Source organism: Egretta garzetta, unplaced genomic scaffold (genome assembly GCF_000687185.1).
Source record: "Egretta garzetta isolate BGI_Z169 unplaced genomic scaffold, ASM68718v1 scaffold299, whole genome shotgun sequence".
NCBI classification, from domain to species: domain Eukaryota; kingdom Metazoa; phylum Chordata; class Aves; order Pelecaniformes; family Ardeidae; genus Egretta; species Egretta garzetta.
In genome coordinates, this window is record NW_009260696.1 from 2,423,658 (window position 1) to 2,443,481 (window position 19,824).

Sequence of the window (19,824 nt, forward strand, 5' to 3'; positions counted from 1 at the left end):
ACTCCAAGCTTTAGATATCAGGGGTTGTCAGTAGAAGTGACTCCCCAGCTGCACCGCGTGATGGTTTTGGAGGAGGAAGGCTTGATTACTGCCCAAAAAGCTGCAATTGCCCTAAACCTGTGTCACTGCCCCTGGTCTGAAGACCTGCACTTGAGCCAGGGGAACATAATGAGTGCTCTTCATCAGCATGAGTTCACCTGTCTTAGTTTAGAAAAATACATGTTAGGTGCAAATTGTGTGAGATGAAGCAGAACAGTTTAAACCAGCCCCTTCCAGTAGAAAGGGGACAAATAAGATGAGTTTACTGATGGCTTCCACCCTGCTGTTTGGTGCAGAGCCTCATTGAAGCTTTGATCTTATTGAATGAAAGATCACATTAAAAGCAAGTCATGATTGTTCTGAATCCTTGGGGGAAAAATAACGGACTTGAAGTAGCTCACTTAGGAATAGGAAAGGTCACTTTAGGATGGGGTGATCCTAGTGTCTTAACCGCATATAATGTTAGCGGCTGCTAGGTCAAGTTTAGTAGATGAAAACTAAAGTATCTGTCCTCAAGAGGTCTGTTTTATTTTCGGAAGAAAGGCTCTAGGAAGGCTCTTCCAACTCCTATAGATCAATATTTGTATTTGTTAATCCAGTATTTGTGGATAAAGAAGGGGGGAAAGGAGGTTATCTTTTCAGAAATAACTTTCAGTGATATTTTTTTTCTTCTTCTCTCTCTCCCTTTGCTGGTCTTGGAGCAGCTGTAGTGTGTTTGGGCACAGTGGAAAATGGTCTTTAGCACTGTTCTCTAATGCACTCAAGAATTCAGAAAAGCACATGGAGTCATAAAAAACCCTACTATATTATCTGACAGTACATGTAGAAGAAGCATTTTTAAAGCTTTTTATGTGGAACCTGTTTGCCGTCTGTCTTCTTTTTAATGGGCTCAAAGCTATTTCAAATTTGCTTGTTTCAGTTCAGATCAACGAGTCTCCTTATTTTACACTGCACCTTTTTCCAGCTGCTGCTTAGTGAAAAGTTACCCATATTTTCCTTAACAGTGATAGGGAGTGAACCCCTGCCAATTTAGGGCTGGAATAGTACTGCCATGCCAATGAGTTATTAATGTAACTACTCTACTGTCCTCTAGAACTGCTCGGTAATACCCGTTCCCATTTTGTGGTACAGTTTGGTGAAGGAAAGTGAATGCTCTGGCTATTGATTTGTAAGTCAGTGGACACTAGGATATTACCTGCTTTGTGAAAATTTCTGGGATCACTTAATCCAGATTTTGCATCCTTCAGCAGAATGGATAATGTGATTTCCAGCGATGTTTGTGGTCCTTTCAGGCTTGTTCTGAATGTTGTTGCTTCCGGCTGATGTGTCTAGGAGGTGATTTTATAGATGGCCTCTTTTCTCGCGTGTTATGGGACAACCCCCGTATTGCTTATGCCCTGTGAACTTGGGAGGGTTTACCTGCGTGTTCCTCTTGTGTCTTGTCTCTGGATCGGTGTTCTGTCTCTGTTACTAACAGTTCACTTTTGTATAGAGCATTTTGCTGGTGTTCAGCTAACTCCTGAAAGCATGGTACCTCTCTTGTCATCTTCCCACCCTTCAAGCAGAGAATAAACCCAATTGTTTACTGTGTCCAAAGACACAAGACAAAATACTGTCAGGCTTCCCCAGTCAGTTTTGTGGTTAATTTTACACTTGAGAAGACCTGTTCAGGAACTGGAAACAACCTAACTGGACCCTCTTTTCACCAACTCAATGCTACCATTATTATTTCTCTGGATGGGGATCCTGGTCCAATCAAAATATTTGGCCAACTGTGGTTCGGTCCCTGGTGGGGTTAGCCACACTGCTGTTGTGGCAAGCTGTCGCTCCTGCATAAGGTAGCTCAGGCTGTTTTATTAATTAGGATAAACTCCCATTCTCCCCAGCCTCCAGAGAATTTGTCAGCCTGGCGTCAGAGCACCACAGAACACTTAGCAGAGGCTTGTCATTGCCAGAGGAGGAAATTGAGATAATTTGTCAAAACCAAAAAAAAATACAACTGAAAAAGGAATAGGATTAGTGTGCTTTTAAAACTTTTAGACCAGCAAGCGAATCATTCAGAATATTCTGATATTGGCCTCAAAAACTGCAAGGTTTGTTTCCCTTGTGTGGTTGCTAGTGTGTCTTCCTTGAAGATATGAGGGATTAAAAAAAAAAAAAAAAAAAAAGGGGAAAAACTGCCCTCAGAATTTGAATTGCAGAAAACGTTTCATCATTCTTTCTCTGGCAGTAGGTACTGTGCAACTAATATTTTTTCAAAATCAGGGTTACGTTAGGATAAAATGATTCTGAGGTTCGAACAGGTGAGTTTAATGTACGTGTTACTTTGCTTTATTGAAAGGTAGTTTGTGCCCTTGCTGGGCACACCTTGAATAAGCTGTAACAGAAAGCTTTTAGCAGTTTAAGAAGGAGAAAAAAAAGTTTCCTCAAGTTGCTTTCTAGCATCTTTTGTAGCATGTTCAGTACTTTCATTTTCCCCTGATTCACAGTTTTTTCACTTACAGGCAGAAGTAGGATCTGTTGGAATTAGCCATGGATTAATCTAATCTACAGAAGGTTGTCTTTAAACTTGTGCTGGGATGGACAGAGCCAAACATCCTGTTCACAAACTAGGAAAGCTGTGTAGACATCTTCTCCCTGCTGTACCCGATGGCAATGTGGGAGCTAGCAAATACACTGGTGTAGAGCAAGCACCTTCGAATTAATGTATGTTGTTAAATGAGCTGACATACTTCAACTGCCTTTTTCTGCTGCTGTCTGAACAAACATTTAGAATAACCCAGTTTAAGAAGTTACCTATACTTGGCTTCTTTTCTTTAAGGTGACTTTCTGAACACTTACCAAGCCACAAAATTTTGCAACTAGCGCAGTTTTGCTAGTACTAGTAAAAACTTTACTGGTACCCCTGACCTTAGTGGGGCTGGAGAGAAAATTTACAGTATTGATGGAATATTCTTTTAAAAAAATAATTTACATTTGTAATTGGACAATATCATAATTAAGACTCAGTTGCAGGAAGTGAGTGAACAATACTTCAGTTGATTTTTTTTTTAATAAGCTGATGTGTCAGAAATGTGCACTGACTCAGAGTAACTCTGAATCATCCTATCAGCATATGGAGGAGTGTAGAATCAATTCCCTCTTTTTGTTTCTTGAAACCTAAGAACATGGCTTTGAAGTTTTAAGTATTTAAATTTATGAAATATCCCAGCCACTGCATTAATGGGTGATGGCTCTGTGGTATGCCTGCCTTAGGAAAGCAGTACAGTGAATCTTGAAGTAATCGTAGACTAAGAAGTGATAGAAGTGTCATAAGGTGGATTTGACCTAAATTTGTTACTCTTAAGGTGCAAAGGGTACTCGAGAGTAATAATCTTGTCAGCTGTGGTTTAATACTGGCTTTCTCTTCCCACAAGGCAGAAGAAATGCTGCTGTGGGAATAGCTGTAGGGTCTCCATCTTCAGCAAAGAAAGAAGCAGTGGTCAGTTATATGACCTTTTGTGATTACCTGTCCTTTTTTCTTTCAAAAAATAGGTTAAGGGAAGCATGCTGATCATCACTCAACATGTAATGCAGATGCAGCAGTGCATTTGGGCAAGAGTTGTTTGCAATGTGGAAGGATAAAAATAAAAATTAAAGTCTGGGCCTACGCTATGATCTAGGTACAGCAAAGGGGAACAGGAGAGGCAAAAATTGGTGAAGAGGATTGACTATGTCTAAAATGTGGATATTGAGACCAGGAACTCTGAATATATGAGGAAATGTTTAGATTTCCCTTAAATGTCTTGATCTGTGGCCCAGTGACAGCATTTGCACCTCGTATCTGAAAAGTTTCAGCTGAAAATCTCTGACTTTTCTTTTTGGGGTTTGGCTTTTGTTTTTTATTTTCCCTATTCTGCTGTTAAACTAATGAACACTGCAAACTTTACATCTGTCTCTCCACTTTTGTTCATGTGTCTGTAAGGGATTAAGACTTCAAGAAGGCAGAGTTGCTTCTCCTTGGGAACAAAGCAGATTACAGCGACAGACTTATGCATGGAGGGAGAATTTCACACATACACCTGTATTCTACAGGTGGTCATATTTAGAGCTGCACAACAAACACCTTAATCCATGTAGACTGAGATTAAAGTTCTTTCTGAAAAATTAGACTTGGGTTTGGGCTGGAAAGTGAAGCGTACCCCTCCAAAGACTTTCAATAATGATGATAATGTATTAGAAAATTAAATACTTTCTCCTCTTTCTTCTGATGTGTCTAAATGTCATGTCTGTTTTTACACAAAAACTTACTTTAAGAGGTGGGGAAATGGAAGTAGATTTGTATTGAGAAATTTTTACTTTCCTAATGCTAAGGATTTGTGTGTGATGAAACGCTTGCAGGGATCCATAGCTAGTGTATTTGCTCTAAGAGTACCTTAAGAATCTGCTTCTTTGAGTTACTTGTGAACACATACAGTGTGGCAACACCTTCCTTATGATCTTTTAACCTCCTGAGCCTCCCACTGCCTTGTTAGTGTTACCTAGTTCATCTTTGCCCGTGAACCTTTGTGGTGAATATGGCTTGCAGACTGAAAGGTAGGAGGTCTTTGGCTTGAAAACAGCTCTGTTCTGAAAGTGCTTTGATATATTTAGTGTGAGCATGAGAGGCAAGACTCTTTAAGTACCCTAATGGAAAACTTCTTTAAAAAGATGCTTTCCTCTCATGTACAATTAAATAAAAATTGAGCTTCTAAAGCTACTTCTGAAATAGCTGGAAATACGGAAGGATGGTTTGTAGTAGCTAAGGTCTTGCCTCTTGCTTTTTCTGCGTGGTTTGCTTCGCAGGAATGGTATGTTGCCACTCAAAATGGCTGTTCATTGATTTTTAGGAGCCGATATTATATAAAGTTAAAACAGGTTTGTAGGTTTTTGGAACAGCTGACGCTACATGCCCAGCGTGACCTTGCCTTAGGTGGAGCCTGAGCTGGCCCAGGAAGGGAGAGCTGGAATGGGAACTGTTTTACAGAGAACTGCTAGGGCAAAAAAAAAGCCAGCTGGATGTGTTAATTTTCTCCACTGCTGTTTTGATGGTAGGATGGTAAACTAATAATAAGCTCTTCTAACAATGTGGGAAGACTTGAAGCATCAGCAGTCTAGTTCATTTGACCTACTGATGCCTGTTGCTTTCTTTTTAACTCTCTTCATATCATAGCTATTAACAGTAATCAAGAGCAGGTTGCCTTTTAGAGGTGAGACTCTATTGACCTGTGTTACAGGCCATTATAACCAGGTCCTTTTTGTGTAGCCTGCACTAGACTTTACACCTAGGCCGTTTAAATCTCCTTTCAGGAAAGCACAGAACCATTGCTGGGGGTCTGGGCATGTGAGTTACCGCTGTCTCAGTAGTAATAAAGGAGGTTAGTAGAGCAAAAAAACATTGAAGAGGGAATTGGGATATCTAACGTTGTTGACTCCTGCAGCTTTGTTGGAAATGTTGTCAGGTACTGTGTATGTGTGTGTACAGGACCATTCTTTCCCCTTTTCTGTCATTTGAAAACCTGATGATAATCTTCCAGCAAGAAAGATCTCAGGGCCTCTTCTGGTTTCTGTGTGCAGTTTGTTAGACTATCAAAGCAAAATTAAAGGGGATAGACAGACAGAGGTTGAGTATGGACTGAAGGAAGCCTGGCTGGGGACATAAGATGAGGAACTGGATGTGGTGGGGAGAGAACAGAGTTAAAGATGGAGAGTGGAGTACTTGAGGGTGAGGAGAATAAAGGAGAGAAGCAAGTAGGAAACAGAATGAAGTGATGGGGTGAGCAGAAGAAGAATGGGAGAGGGTAAGGAGGAAGGGGGGGGCTACGTTTATGTCTTAGGAGGAGAAAGGGAGGACATGTATCTAGGAGGACATACCAGAGAAAAGGAGAAGAGAGGTTGGTTCTGCAGCTGAAATGCTGGTTGACCTCCCTAAAGTATCTGGACTATAAGCTGGACCTAACTTGCTTTTTGAAAAAGTTGAGTTGTGTTTTAAACCAAGCTTTATGGATCCAACTGATTTTGATTACTCATTTGCAGTATTCTGTTTCGTCTTAGACTGTAGCCTCGAGAGATGTGAGCAGGGGTGGGAGTATTATGAAACAAAGTGATTTGATTATTTGGGGTGGGGTGGGAGGGTGGCAGCTTTGTTTTAACTTAGCAAATTGTTTAAAAGCACAGACAGATGAAAAGGAGACAGCTAATCTAGTTAAGAATAGCCACTATGTTTTTTATATTGATTTTTCTTCACTCTGTTGTCTTTTAACCTCGTTTTCTTACAATTTTAGAAAAACCATCTTGAGCTATACTGAACAAATAGAGGATATGGGTAAATACTTTCCTTTAAATAAGTGATTGAACTCCTCTTTTTAACTTACCACTAATTTTTTTTTATTACATTCTTCGTTTTCTCTCAATTTTCATTGAAATAAAAACTCTTAGGGTATGAATTTTCTGCCTTTTAGCTTAAAGTGATTGGGTTTTACATGCTTGTTATGTCATCTGTTTACAATACATTTAATGCTAAAAGTTTTATTTTTAGGTGGCTAAGTAAAATAGCTAGTTGCTAGAGTTGTTGTCATAGCAGCAATCTTAACAGATAGGCTGATCCTATTTAGCTTTTGCAGCCAAAGAGCGACCGTTAGGCAACAGTTTGACAGTTCTGCAGTATTTTTCTAAAGATGGAAATTGTGCTGGTGGTGGTGACTTTTTTTGGCCCTACTTTAAAATATTTCTTTCTGTAGGTGTGTGGAGTTTGATTCAACCGATCTATTTTCATCTAACAGAACTTAGGAGAACTTTGAATACACAACATGTGAGATTCGGGATTTAAATCTTCATTTGTAGAAGCTTGAAAATAAAATACAGACTGCGACATATTGCAAGCTTCTTTGATTATTTTTTTAACAGCCATAAGTATTCTGAAGGAAAAATGCCAGACTAGAGAACAGGATCGTGCATCATTTATTCAGCACTAATTTTAAGTTGTGGCAGACTGGGCAAATTACCGAAGAACTTTGGGGGTTATTTTTGATGAAATGCACTGCCTGGGTTAGATGATAGCTTAGTATTTTAGTAATTCTGATTCTTGGTTTTTTTTTTTAATAGGAAGAAGAAATGGTGCTTCTATATTGACAATCAAAGGAATAGTATTTTCAGATTAGTCTGTAAAATAAGGCATACCTCTGTAGGTGCTGTCTGTAGCTCTGAGCTGTTACGGAAGTTCGGTTACTCTTAAACACATATGTGAATGCAGTTGCTGTGGTCTAAGATAAAAACTGAATTTACTGTGAGGAATTTCTCCTGTCTGGATCTTCCAATCAGATGGTATCAGACTGGAATTGGTTTTGGTGTTGTTGAGCAAAAGACTTATCCCTCAGACTCTCTTAAGTCTTTTACTAGACCAAGTAATTTTTCTGAAGTTTTGTTGAAGTACCTGAGTTTAATGCTAAGAGAAGGTTTTGGGTGGTTTTGGCTTAAAGAGTGCTTCAAATATGATTAAGAGTCAAAAAGTCTACTTAACCTTCTAATCGCTTTTCTTTTTTTTCTCTAGGCCTACTTGTTAAAATGTATTGTTATCATAGGAATGCAAACCATCGTGTTAGGCTTAAATGCTTATTAATTTCCAATGAATCACAGTAACTTTCATCATGCGCCTCCCCGTTCTGGGTCGCTCCAGGGAATAGTCAGCACATCGCTTTCCAAACTTGATTCAAAGCCAGTCTGAGAGTGGCAAAAGTGACTTCTGTAACTCTTTGACTGGTACGGATTTGACATCGTGCCATTATTTTGTAGGCTGGTATGAAGAAATCTAATGAATGAAACTGGCGGAATCTCCCAGCAGAGAAACAAAATGCTGTGTACCCACAAACATTTTAATGTTTGTTAAATTACAGCTTTTGAGCAGATCGAGGAGCTTGGTGCTGTGAAACAGCGGAGTTCTTGCTGCGGTCCCACCACCCAGAACTCCTGCCTCTTCACTCCTTTTACTTCCCTGCTGGGCATCTGCTTTCCCTGAGCTCTGATGTTCATCTGAATCTACTCCATTCCCCCCAAACTTACTAACCCGACAAAAGATTAGTTTTAGTCTAACCTGGAAGTTGAAGCTAGCAAGCTGAACCAGCTTAGCAAAGGGTCTGTTGAGCAGCAAAGCCCCTTGCTTCAAGGTAGGGACTGTGGGTGGGGGGCGATTCTGAAGAACCAAGCAAGAACAGATGCATAGAGACCTGGTTCCCCTGGTAATCAGCCTCTGCGCTGCTATGATGCCCAAAGGTTTTGCACCATTAATGAGTGTTTGTGTGGCTCATAGTGAGCTGGACGGAGGGACTAATACAGGTTAATCTGGGGGGGGAGTGGCAGGTTCAAACCCTTCTATCTCTCTGCTTGAGCACATGGCTGTGTAGGTCATTCTGCTGGTACCTGGTTGGTATTGGAGTAGAAATGCGCAGGTGGAGCAAGGGAGTGGTAGGGCTGTGTGTTCTGGCAGCAGTGCCTGCTTACCCTGCCTTGAAACGTTCATTAAACTACAGGCTGAGAGTTGTAAATGGGTTGACTATCATCTGCTCTTAGATGACACCTGTTCTCTATCAAGACCTGGAAATGCGTTGGACGAATGGAAGAGTTTTCTCCATTAATATGTCTAATTGGTGTTTTTGTCACACGAGGGCAGAACTCTTGTTTCCCCTGATGGTCTGCAGCACTGAGTTGCAGGCACTGAGTAGAAGGGAAAGCTAGCAGTTATGTCTACGTCCCTTTAGCTGGACTTGGAGATGGGTTTCCATCACTCATGTTCTGTGTCTGTTTCTTTATTTCAGGCAAAGTCGTGCATTTGTCATATGTGTGGTGCCCACCTGAACAGACTCCACTCTTGCCTCTACTGTGTCTTCTTTGGCTGTTTTACAAAGAAACATATTCACGAGCACGCAAAGACAAAGCGACACAATTTAGGTAAGCTGTCACCCTGATATAATCACCGGTGCTTTTAACTCGCTGTATTATCCCTGTCAATTCCAGGCCAGTAAGGCGATATTTTCTTGTAGCTACTTCATTAGACAGGGAGATCAATTTTATTTGTGTTGGGTTAGTTTAGTGGCATTACTTTAAACTTGGTGCTTAAGCTTCCACTGCATCATGCATAAGTTTTTGTTTACAACTTAAAATTTGAATTATTACTCTTTAGTAACTCAGTATTTATGAACTAATGTCATATATGGGGGAAAATAATAAATATGTGTGTATAAAGATTTTTATTTTTTTTTCCCTAAATGTGAAAAATGGTGGGTTTAGTGCCTTGAACTAGAGCATTTTTTTCAGGAGGTCATGTTCACTTTTTTTTCTTGCTAAGGAAAAAACATAATTTCTATCGCAACGACAACTAATCAAGTGACAATCAGAATTATTTAAACTTTTAAAGTTTTGGGTGGTGTGAGTTGGTGGTTTTTTGTTTGTGGGGGTTTTTTTGTTTGTGGTTGTGGTTTTTTTTGTTTTTGTTTTTGTTTTTTTTTTTTTCTGCCTTGGCTTCTTGTTTCCAGTGGGGTCAATAACCGAAGTAATAAGAAAAGTTTAACTGATGTGGAGTACCTTTCCCTCAACTGCTTCAAAAACATTGGTAAAATACCAGCAAGTTCTCCTATTCTGTCAGCTTTGGTGCTACATAATCTTAAAATCAAAAGCATTCAGTTTTGTTTTAAGTTACTTATTGCTTATAGTTTAGAACATTTTAGAGTTATAATGCAAAATCCTGATGGTTTAATGTCAAAATTCTGCTTGTGTCAAAATGTATGTATACGGTTTTGCTTGGTGTACAACACAATTTTTCTTCAAATGAAAATATATTCTTGGTGGAATGATATAAGAAACAAGAAAGAAGGCGTTATTTCATGGAATAGATTTTCTCTTGATCAGTGTGGCCACTGTTCTTATTTAATTTATCCTAAGTGCTTATGGAACAAGCTGTCTTTATTTTCTATGAAGACAAAGATGCTCCAGAAGGCCAACAGTGCTCTGTAGTCCCGTGCCTAAGAAACTGGCGTGTAAGTTTACTATTTATGGAAAAGATTATTTAAAACAGAAAATCATTATAGTTTCTTTCTCCATATGCGTCAAGAAAGAAAAAAAATTAGGCTCCATAGTGGTATAGCTTAAGTTTGTAAACGCCTTGAAAAATAGGAAACTGGAAAATAGTACTGAATATCCATAACATTTATGAAGTTGCTAGCCTTTGAGAGTGAGGTGATCATAATTCGTCATGTCAAGGTAGGCAGCAATATTCAGTATAAACTGAAGTACAGATAGCTGTACTTTAAATGGTAAGTTCAGGAGGAAAAAAAAAGAAATGTACTAGTATGAGAAGACATCTGAAATTGGTAAGTGCTGATAAGGCCACATCTGGAATCCTGTGTCCAGTTCTGGGCTACCTAGTAAGAGAGATTGGAGCTACTGGGGAGTCTAGCAAAGGGCCACAGAGATGGTGGAGATACTGGAACAGCTCTTAAGAGGAAAGGCTGAGAGCGCTGCAACTGTTTAGCTTACAGGAAGGATGGCTCAGGGGATCTCATTGCTGTGTAAAAGTACTTGAAAGAATGGTTATAAAAGGTGGAGCCAGGCTTTGTTCAGGGATGTCCAGTGACTGTACAAGAGGCAGTGAGCACAAAATTAAACACAGGAGGTTCTGTCTCATCATCAGGGAACACATTTTTACTGCAAGGGTGACTGAGGACTGGAAGAGGTCGCCCCAAGAGGTTGTGGAGTGTCTGTCCTTGGAGATACTCAAAAGCTGTTGGGACATGGTCCTGGGCAGCCTGCTCTAGATGGCCCTGCTTGAACAGGAGGGTTGGAAAAGGTGACCTCCAGAGGTCCCTGCCAAGCTTAACTGTTCTTTGAAAAGTAAAAAAAACCCAAACCAACCCTGTGTGACTATTTCTTACTGCTTTTTACAGGGTGTATTCTCAAAGAGCTTTTGAAGTCAGTTCATTAGGTGAAATTACTTGGGAACCTTTACCGATGCAAAAGTACAAATCACTCTAGGTAAACTCTAGCTAAGGATTTCTGGTAGTGTGTGTGTGTGCGCATATATATATATATATATATAAACCTCTTGTGCCAATATAAGTTTATGGCCAGGTTTAAGGTTTAAAAAATTACAGTGCTAAATCAAGACTGTAGACAGTATTTACCTGTTTATCTGTGGATACTGTGTAAACACTGTAATATTTTTACCATTAAACTTACCATACTTAGAGCAAACCTTTTAAAACAGCTTTATAATTGCACATGTAGTGAGCTGCTGTTTTACCTACGTATTTGGGAAGCCTAAATTCTTCAAGTTAATTTTTGTGCAAGGTAGAATTTGCTGGTGTCTGCTGTAGTGAAATATCTTCTGTTTCCTTAAAGGAAAAATAAAACTGGACAAAGGAGGGAGGCGCTTTGAGGACGCACTCTTGCTTTAAGACTGTTGTAGCTACTGTCATGGTACTAGACAATTAAGAACGTGTCAGATAAGGTACTTCCCAAAAGGAATAGCCTTTAGATAAAAAGGGCAAGAGTTAATTATACAAGCCAAAATACAGAATTACAGTAGTGTAACATCCCAAAAAGTATTCTTTCACACTTAAATGTAACATACTCAGTGCAGAAATACATGTAATGTGAAGATTGTACAACTGACTGCTTGATTTCTAGTTTTGGGATTCCTTTTTTCTTTTTTTAATGTATGTTTTGGTGTTTAATTTCCAGCTGCATGTGAAATGAGCTGTAAAGATATTTTTGTAGTTTTGCTAGTGCTTTTGGTTGCTTTTACTGCCGCAGTTTTCGTTGGGGAAATAACATCTGATAGGCAAAAATGAGTTAAGTGCTTAGACATTTCAAAACGAACAGGAATTATTTTAAAACACTTGGTGACTTTTTGCTGAGCCAACATCAGTCTCCATGGAGACTAGCAGGAACTGCACACTTAATCACAGTTCTAAGAAACATCATAGATTTTAGCTGTAACAGCTGCCTGAGCACTGGAAGCGATGTTTTTGCAGCTAACTGCTATATGTTTCAGGAGGCTTCGGGATCATAGGCCAGAGTGTTCTTAAAATACATCCCTTGTTATCTCTGCTTCCCTGAGCCATGCAAGTTAGACACTCGTGCTCTGACCTGATAGCGATACCTGTGCTCTTGCATCTGCTTCCATGTTCAGTGTATATTAATAATACTCTACTTATTTTAATACATTCCTTGAGTTGTGGATGTGGATGATGGGTAGGTGAAGTACGATTCAGCTATATGAGCTGCTTTTTTTTTTTTTTTTTTTTTTAATCTCTGCATTGCAGTCTCTGTTAGTCAGTCACCGTGGTAGGCTGATATTGCTGCTGGGTTGGGAATCATTAATGCAATGTAAAAATTTTATACAGGTGTGAAAACCTTTAGAAAGAGGTTGGAATAAGACCAACCTTTCCAGGACCTCAAAGACTTGGGACTATTCAAACTAGTCTCTTCCTGTTCTGTTTCAGTGCTGTTTTCTTACTGTGTAGGCATCTCTCACCATCCCCCAAATACAGGAAAATGGTATGGGTTATAAACACCCATGGGTGCATCCTACTCAGATGGTCTGTGTCCAAATACGTAGCATGAGAAGGAGTTGTCAGAAGCAGATAAGGCAGTGCTGTCTGTCCATACCCCCTTCAAGAATTCTAAGGTACTTAATCAAAGTCACTATAATAGATGCCTGATCATAGATGCTACAGATATAATCCAGCAGCCTAAGCAAAGTCCTGTCTTAGTCTGTGGATGTTGTTACATTGGGAAATAGTTTCTGCCATTGCAATTTTAATAATAGAGAATCTTTAATTTTTTCTTTCTTTCATTTTCTCCCAATTTCATAAAACTTGTTTTGCTCCTTTGAAGTAATTGTACTGGCTGAAGCTGTATCATAAATACACAGCCTGGTAGTGGTCAACGGAGGTAGCTTAGAGAATAGGCAGCAGTATAGTTATTAAGCATTTTTTTTTTCCCCTCGTTGTACTCTCCCTTTTTCTACTACTCAGCTCTTCAAAACCTTCCTGAACAGGAGACTGCTTCTAAGTGCCTGTGTTCCAGTAGCTGCCAGTAGCCTGTCCAGTGTTAAAGCCTGGTCCCTTTCTGGCACCCACAACACAAAAGGCAGCAAGTTCCTCGGTTTTTCTGAGCCGTATGAAAAATGCATTTGTCTTTCTGGTTTGCATTACAATGGATCTTGTAACTTTGCTCTGTATTTCTTTTGTGAGGAATTGGGAAATTGTGGGTAAGAAGATTTTTAGCTTTTCTTATTGAAACTGTTGTACGATTCTCAATGTCCTCGTCATACTTTTTTAGTTCCGATGTGTCCATCTGTGGTGACAGTTCTTTGGATTAATACAGTTTACTGATGGCTCGTATTCTTAGTTGATACGTCCATGATTTCTATTTTGTGTTTCTTAATACGCTGCTCAATACTGAGCTGATGTAATTCAGGAGTTGTACCCAGCGACTCCAAAACTTCTTTCCTGAGTGGTAATCGTTACTTGTCTGCTACTTTATTGGTAGTGATTGGTTTCTCTCTTGGTGGTATTGCCTGTTTGCTAAGTATCTTGAACTCCTTCTGGAGGTTTTTTTTGCAAGCTTCAGAGCTGATTATTCTAAACGAATGTGTGCCATCAGCATGCTTTGTCATCTTCCTATGTAAACTTTCCAAACTGGGTTCCAGCACCTGGGGAATCTGCTGGTGGTTTCTGTCCGTGTAAAAACTGATGGTCCCTTCCTTATCTCTTCTACAGTTGCTTAGTGAAGGAAAATACATAGTAACTTAGTCCCAGAGTAGCAGGAACAAGATGATGACTGTGAACAGTAGCTCTAAAAGAGAAGAGAGAGTTCATGTCGAAACCGCAGCAGTGATTCTTTTATCAGTTTCCTGGTTGGGACTGAAAAATCCTAGGCAGACGCCAAAGGAAGTTTTAATATTCTGAGTGAATCTATTCTGTTTCTACTACATAATGATTAAAATGGTTTTGTTTTTGTTTTCTTGTATATCTCCCCAGAATTGATGATTTTGGAGTGGGATATTTATGTAATCTTGCTTGGGAGTTCCCCCCCCGCTTTTTTTTAACATATATTCTTAAATATGTGTGTTTGTGTGTGTATATACACGCACTTTACTTACCAGTGATTTTTCTTGCAGCTATAAGGCATGAGAAAGTCTGTTGCAGATAACCATTCTGAGTTAGATTAGTTCAGTTATGGTATCAAAACTCTATGTAGACCTATTTAAACTCCTTGGTAAGGAGCCAACTCATGCATTTCCATGCTATGCTTCTCTCTGTTAGAGGTGCACTCTTAACGCATGAATAGTATCTCTGAAACAGCACATACATAGTTTTTGGATGAAGTCTTGGTCTGCTCTAGGGCCCTGGTCTGGAATTAAAGAAAGGGAGGTGAAATAGCAGAACTGATGTTCAGTGATTAAAAGACTAAATGAGAAACAGTTGGAAGACTGAAGCACCATTCCATTTCTAAGGAGACCAGCAGAGTTGATTTCAGAATTAGTCCTGTTAAGAGTACATTCATTATTTATTAGATAACAAGCTGTTGAGGAACTGTTTTTTCTAAGTATATGCTGCTGTAAGGTTCAGTCTAATAAATACATTTGTAGTGAGAGGAACTGGGTGGGTGAACATAACAATAATGTTCATAGATTAAGTTGAGGAATTTTTGGTAGAATTCAAAAAGCTTCTACTTTCCCTAGAAAACAAATAACTAATTTTTTAAAATCTGATTCAGAGGGCACATGACAAAAAATTGGTTTCTATAATTGAAGTTGGTCAAAGGAAAAAAATCTGATTACTGCTGTTAAGACATCTGTCTGAAACTTAATATGTAGGAACAGGACACTTCTGTGAAGGAATGACAGTTAAAAGTTATTTAATTTTCATTTGGGTTGGGAGGTATTGACTGTAGTGTTAATTCTGCATGATGGCAGTAGAGCTGAGTTCTTCTGCAAACAGCGAAGACTTTCATTGTGTGGAAGGGGCAATTCAAGCGCTTCCCATGCAGCGTATTGCAGTGCTAGAGCAGCAGTTTGGTTTTTCCTTTGGCATCTAGGCTCAGAAAAGGGTAGAAAAGGTCATCTGGGCATTTTACCAGCCTCTTGATTTGAATTCTGTTCTAATGTTTTGCTTAACGTGGGTGTCGAAAAAGTCTGTTAAGGAGATGAAGGCAAATGGAAAACAGGATATGGTGTTTTTTTAGTTCTGTCAGAGATGGATCATGTCAGACTACTATGTCTTTTTGATAATATAACTGATTTTCTTACAAAAAGGAAATACGCTGGACCTAATTTGTCTCGATCAAGTGAAAAAATTGACATTTTGCCCTCTCAGAAATTGTTACTTGAGGTAGAAGTGACAGGGATTAATACAAGAATTGTGGTCTATACGAGGCAGGATCAAGCGAGACTGATGATGAATAAACTGAAAGCAGAGTGTGTTGGATGCATGGAGTTTACTAGCAGAACCAGTCCTGGTTTACTGCTATTTTCTAGTAATTGAAGAGAACAAATGATATCTGTGTATGAAATTCATGATGGTCACAAAGTTCAGAGGTATTGCTTATACTGAGGAGGGCTAGGGAGTCCTGTGATAAGAATTAAATAGCCTCATTGACTACAGTAATAAAAGTGAGATGCAACTTGATAGTAGGTGCATATTCCAGCATGGGATTCCTATAGCTTAGCTCAAACTTTGAGCCGGGCTGAACTCATAGGGCAGGCATTTGTTCGCTGCAATTGTCTTCTGCTAGGAGCCGCTCTGGTAAGCGTAGGTAGTTCTGAGCTCTTGCAAGCCATCTCTCAAAAGCTCCTCTTCGTATCAGAAATGACTCCTCAAGAGTTCTCTGTACACCTGGAATATTCTTAGCCTTCAAAGCCAACCTCCTGAATATTTACCTGCCTATCACCAGCTCTGCATGCATCTGCTTGCCTCAGACCCAGCTGCTAGACCCTGTGCAGTTCTGGGCCTTACTACTGCTTTTATTGAACATAGTGCTTTGAGGTAGCTCTCTGCTGTTGATCAAATGAGAACATGCAGATGAGTATACGTGGTTCGCATCATGTCATACAGAGCAGCACAGAACTTGGTGGCTGTGTTTTTTGGGATTCTGCCTCCAAATTTCTGAAGAAAACAGCAAGATTAAGTAGGGAGTGTTTAACAGTTTCTCTCCTTTAAACCTGAACAGTACTTTGTGGGATCAAGAAAAGGTGCTTTAACCAGGAAGATTCAATTCTTTTCACTTGTCAAAGGTTTGCTACAAACAAGGGAACTGTTAAAGTTTGTAGGGTCAGAGAAGGGCAGGGGGAAGACTGACAAAAGGCAAAATATCTTTTATAATAGGAAGTGCAGGGCAAGTTAGGTATAGGCGTACTACGTATTAATCTGTAGCGTACTGCGTGTATACACACATAGTAAGTAGTGTGTGCATATGATAGATGTATTTCTGAATGAAGTCAAGGAGCTGAAGTTAATATTCTGCTCATAATTAACATGAAATGTTTTGAGAGACTGGTTCCTCTAACAGTTAAAAAACTTTTGGACATTTTTCTTTAATCTGAACATCTCCTCTTTCTTGGCTTGAACTCGCATGCTGATGTAGGATGGTACTCTGAACTATCACAGAGGCAAGTGTGCAGCACAGAGGTTGGATGTTTGGCTCCTAGTTTTATTTGAGTGCTTTGCAGCATAGTATTGGGTACTTGCCATATCTGGATTGCGGGCAAATCAGTCCCTTTAAATGGTAAAATTCTAGATCTGTAGGGGGCCAATAGGTATCTTAGAGGCTGTGAGCACAGCCCACAAAAACACTTACCTGTTGGCTGCTGGTTTAAAAGAAGAAAAAGTAGAAGAATCATAGAATGTTTTTGGCTTGAAGGGACCCCTAGAGGTCACCCAGCCCAACCCCCCTGCAGGAGCAGGGACACCGCTAACCAGATCAGGTTGCTCACAGCCCCGTCCAACCTGGCCTGGAATGTTCCCAGGGATGGGGCCTCCACCACCTCTCTGGGCAACCTGTTCCAGTGTTTCACCACCCTCATTGTAAAGAATTTCTTCCTTATATCCAGTCTAAACCTACCCTGCCTCAGTTTAAAACCATTACCCCTTGTCCTGTCACAGCTGGCCCTACTTAAAAAGATTTTTCTCCATCTTTCCTATAGGCTCCCTGTAGGAAAGTAGTTAAAGAATAGAATGGTTTTATCTCAAGTATTGGGAGAAGAAAATACCATTTCTCTTAAATATTGAATGTGGAAGGGAAGGATAATGCTTAACTGATTTTAATCATTTTAATGTGTATTAAATTAAGTTAATTTTTGGCAACAAAAGGAAGTTTGGGGTTCCACTCCCTCCCCTCCACCCCACAAGTAAGTACCTGTGATTTCAGTGGAAGCTAGCCTGGATCACCATTTAGCAGGACTAGCCTCTTAGTATTATTTATATCTATAAACAAATAAACAATAAATATACTTGTTTTGTGACTTGTAGAGTTGATGAGGCTGGCATTGCCTTGGTAGAGACTGAAAGGATAAGGGAAAAGCGTGAATGGCCTTTAATGTGTCTGCTCACCAGTTTCTGGCAAAAACTCACATACGTAAGTTGATTGATGCCTCAGATGTGTCTGCTAGTGTGTTTTGGCATCTTTTTTTTTTCTCTCCATTTCTAGGTTAGTAGTTACCAAACTTTTTATGAATTTGAGGCCCATTTCTATTAGTTTTGTGGCCCCAAATGTTAATGCAAATGATGAAATTTGTTAGACGTGCATTCTCATACTTTACTCTTGTAGTGTTTTTTACTGAATTTTCTGGTTAAGTGGCTCAGGTTGGAGCAGAGCTTCGCAGCAATTTAGTTAGAAAGAGGCTAAACCTTTTTTATTTTAACAATGAAGTGAAACTTGTGTTGCCTCCCTCCCCAAAATCCTTTGAGAGAGAAAGTTTTGTATGGACTGTGTCCTTCTGGTGTGGTGTAACTTCAGTTAATGCTAACGATTGCTTGCTTCAGACAAATTTCTGGCAGTAAGACGCTCTCTTCAGTGGCTCCTCTGTTGGGGACCCTCAGCCCAGCGCCTGCCTGGCCCTGTGAGCCAGCTCCGCGGGCACGGTGCCTCAACAGAGTGATTTGGTAGTGGGTATTTTGCACTTTGCCCTAAAGAAAAACATTCTTTGTCACCTCAAGAAGACCAGAAAGAGAAGGTTAAACTACATTTCAAGGGAAAAATTCAAATTATACTGTTTTGAAACAATTAAGAACTTTACTAGTGGGCTTTTCCTAGGATTTTACGTTTCAGTTTTCATGAGAAACTCCTTTATCCTGTAACCAGGCCTGTATGGCCACCTTGTCACTGGTGCCTGAGGTAATTTGTCCAAAACCTACTGCAGTCTTTTTAATGACATTGAAAGTGTTGGCATATATAAAACCGTGTTGTTCACCTAAGTATGCTGGAGAGAGGACATTTCCTCAAGAGTCCTTAATCAGGTGCTGGACAGTTACAGCTTCTACTCAGTCAGTATTTCTGTTAAACTTTCGATTCTTTATAGCAGAAATTCTTTCTGCTCTGAACAAGTGGCCTGTGTAATGTGGTCTCTTGTTGGTTTTGATCTTGACATCTATACTTCATCACTCGTGCACCTAAATCCAGCAAGCGGAGAAAAGTAAGGAATCCTCTGAGCACAAAGGATGCCTGCCCGTTTTGATGGCAGATTGTAAGTATGAGCGCTCACAGAGGGTCATATTTATTTCATGTTCTGCCAGTCCTGTGCTGTTACTGGGGGAAGGGGCTGTTACTGGGGGAAGGGGCTGTTACTGGGGGAAGGGGCTGTTACTGGGGGAAGGGGCTGTTACTGTGGTTTCATGTTCTGCCAGTCCTGTGCTGTTACTGGGGGAAGGGGCTGTTACTGGGGGAAGGGGCTGTTACTGGGGGAAGGGGCTGTTACTGAGATCGTTTAAAAAATACATGGAGAACAATATTTGATTTTGTGTTTTGAGACCAACAGTTTGCATTTTCAACAATTCTTTGTTGAAAACTGTGCATAACTGGTAGTGCAATAGATAATGGACTAAATATTATACAACTCTAATACTCTGTATAGAATCATAGAATGGGTTAGGTTGGAAAAGACCTTTAAGATCATCAAGTCCAACCATTAACTAGCTTAATTATGATTTTTTTTTCCTTTGCCCCATGGCATAGTGCTTTGTTACTGATCTCCACTGTAGCTAAGATTCGATTCTTATCCCCTTTTGTGACTTTTTTTTCTTTTTTTTCTTTGCTGAAGGAGTTTATTAAGTCCTCGGGGCACCAGGGTAAAAAATTCTGGTGTTCAGACATTACACAAGGTAACTCAAGCAGTCCTTATCCTCTTCCACAAACTGACTGTGGTCCAAATAGACAAAACAATAAAATAATGAATCCTATAAGCAAGGTGACAGCCAATAGACATTATGCAAACTTGTTTAAAGTAATTGTTCTCTTTATTTTATAATAGGAGAAGTAACAAACAATTTGCCATAATCATTGAAAAAGTGATTTTGAAGGAGGAGAAAAAAAAGGCTGTACAGGACTAAAGGAGAGAGGGGTAGCAGGTTGTGGGAGGGGTAGAGGCTGTGAAGGGTGGATGAGATGTGGTTAGAAACAAACCTCACCAAGGTTACCAACCGTACCAAGGCCACTGGTCCACTAACGGGGAGAGCACAAAGACTTCACCTTTTTTTGCCTGATGAGACTGACGGC

The 19,824-nt window shown here is 39.8% G+C and overlaps 1 protein-coding gene across 3 annotated transcripts in view; it reads left to right on the top strand.

The window, feature by feature from the left end:
* The window catches only part of USP22 (ubiquitin specific peptidase 22), a 105,614-nt gene that overhangs the window by 26,504 nt on the left and 59,286 nt on the right, over positions 1-19,824 (top strand). For all 3 annotated transcript variants that reach the window (XM_009645921.2, XM_009645919.2, XM_035901317.1), the window contains exon 2: positions 8,868-9,000. In XM_009645921.2, the coding sequence (XP_009644216.1) occupies positions 8,889-9,000 (112 nt within the window). In that variant the 5' untranslated portion in view covers positions 8,868-8,888. The remainder of the gene's footprint in view (positions 1-8,867; positions 9,001-19,824) is intronic.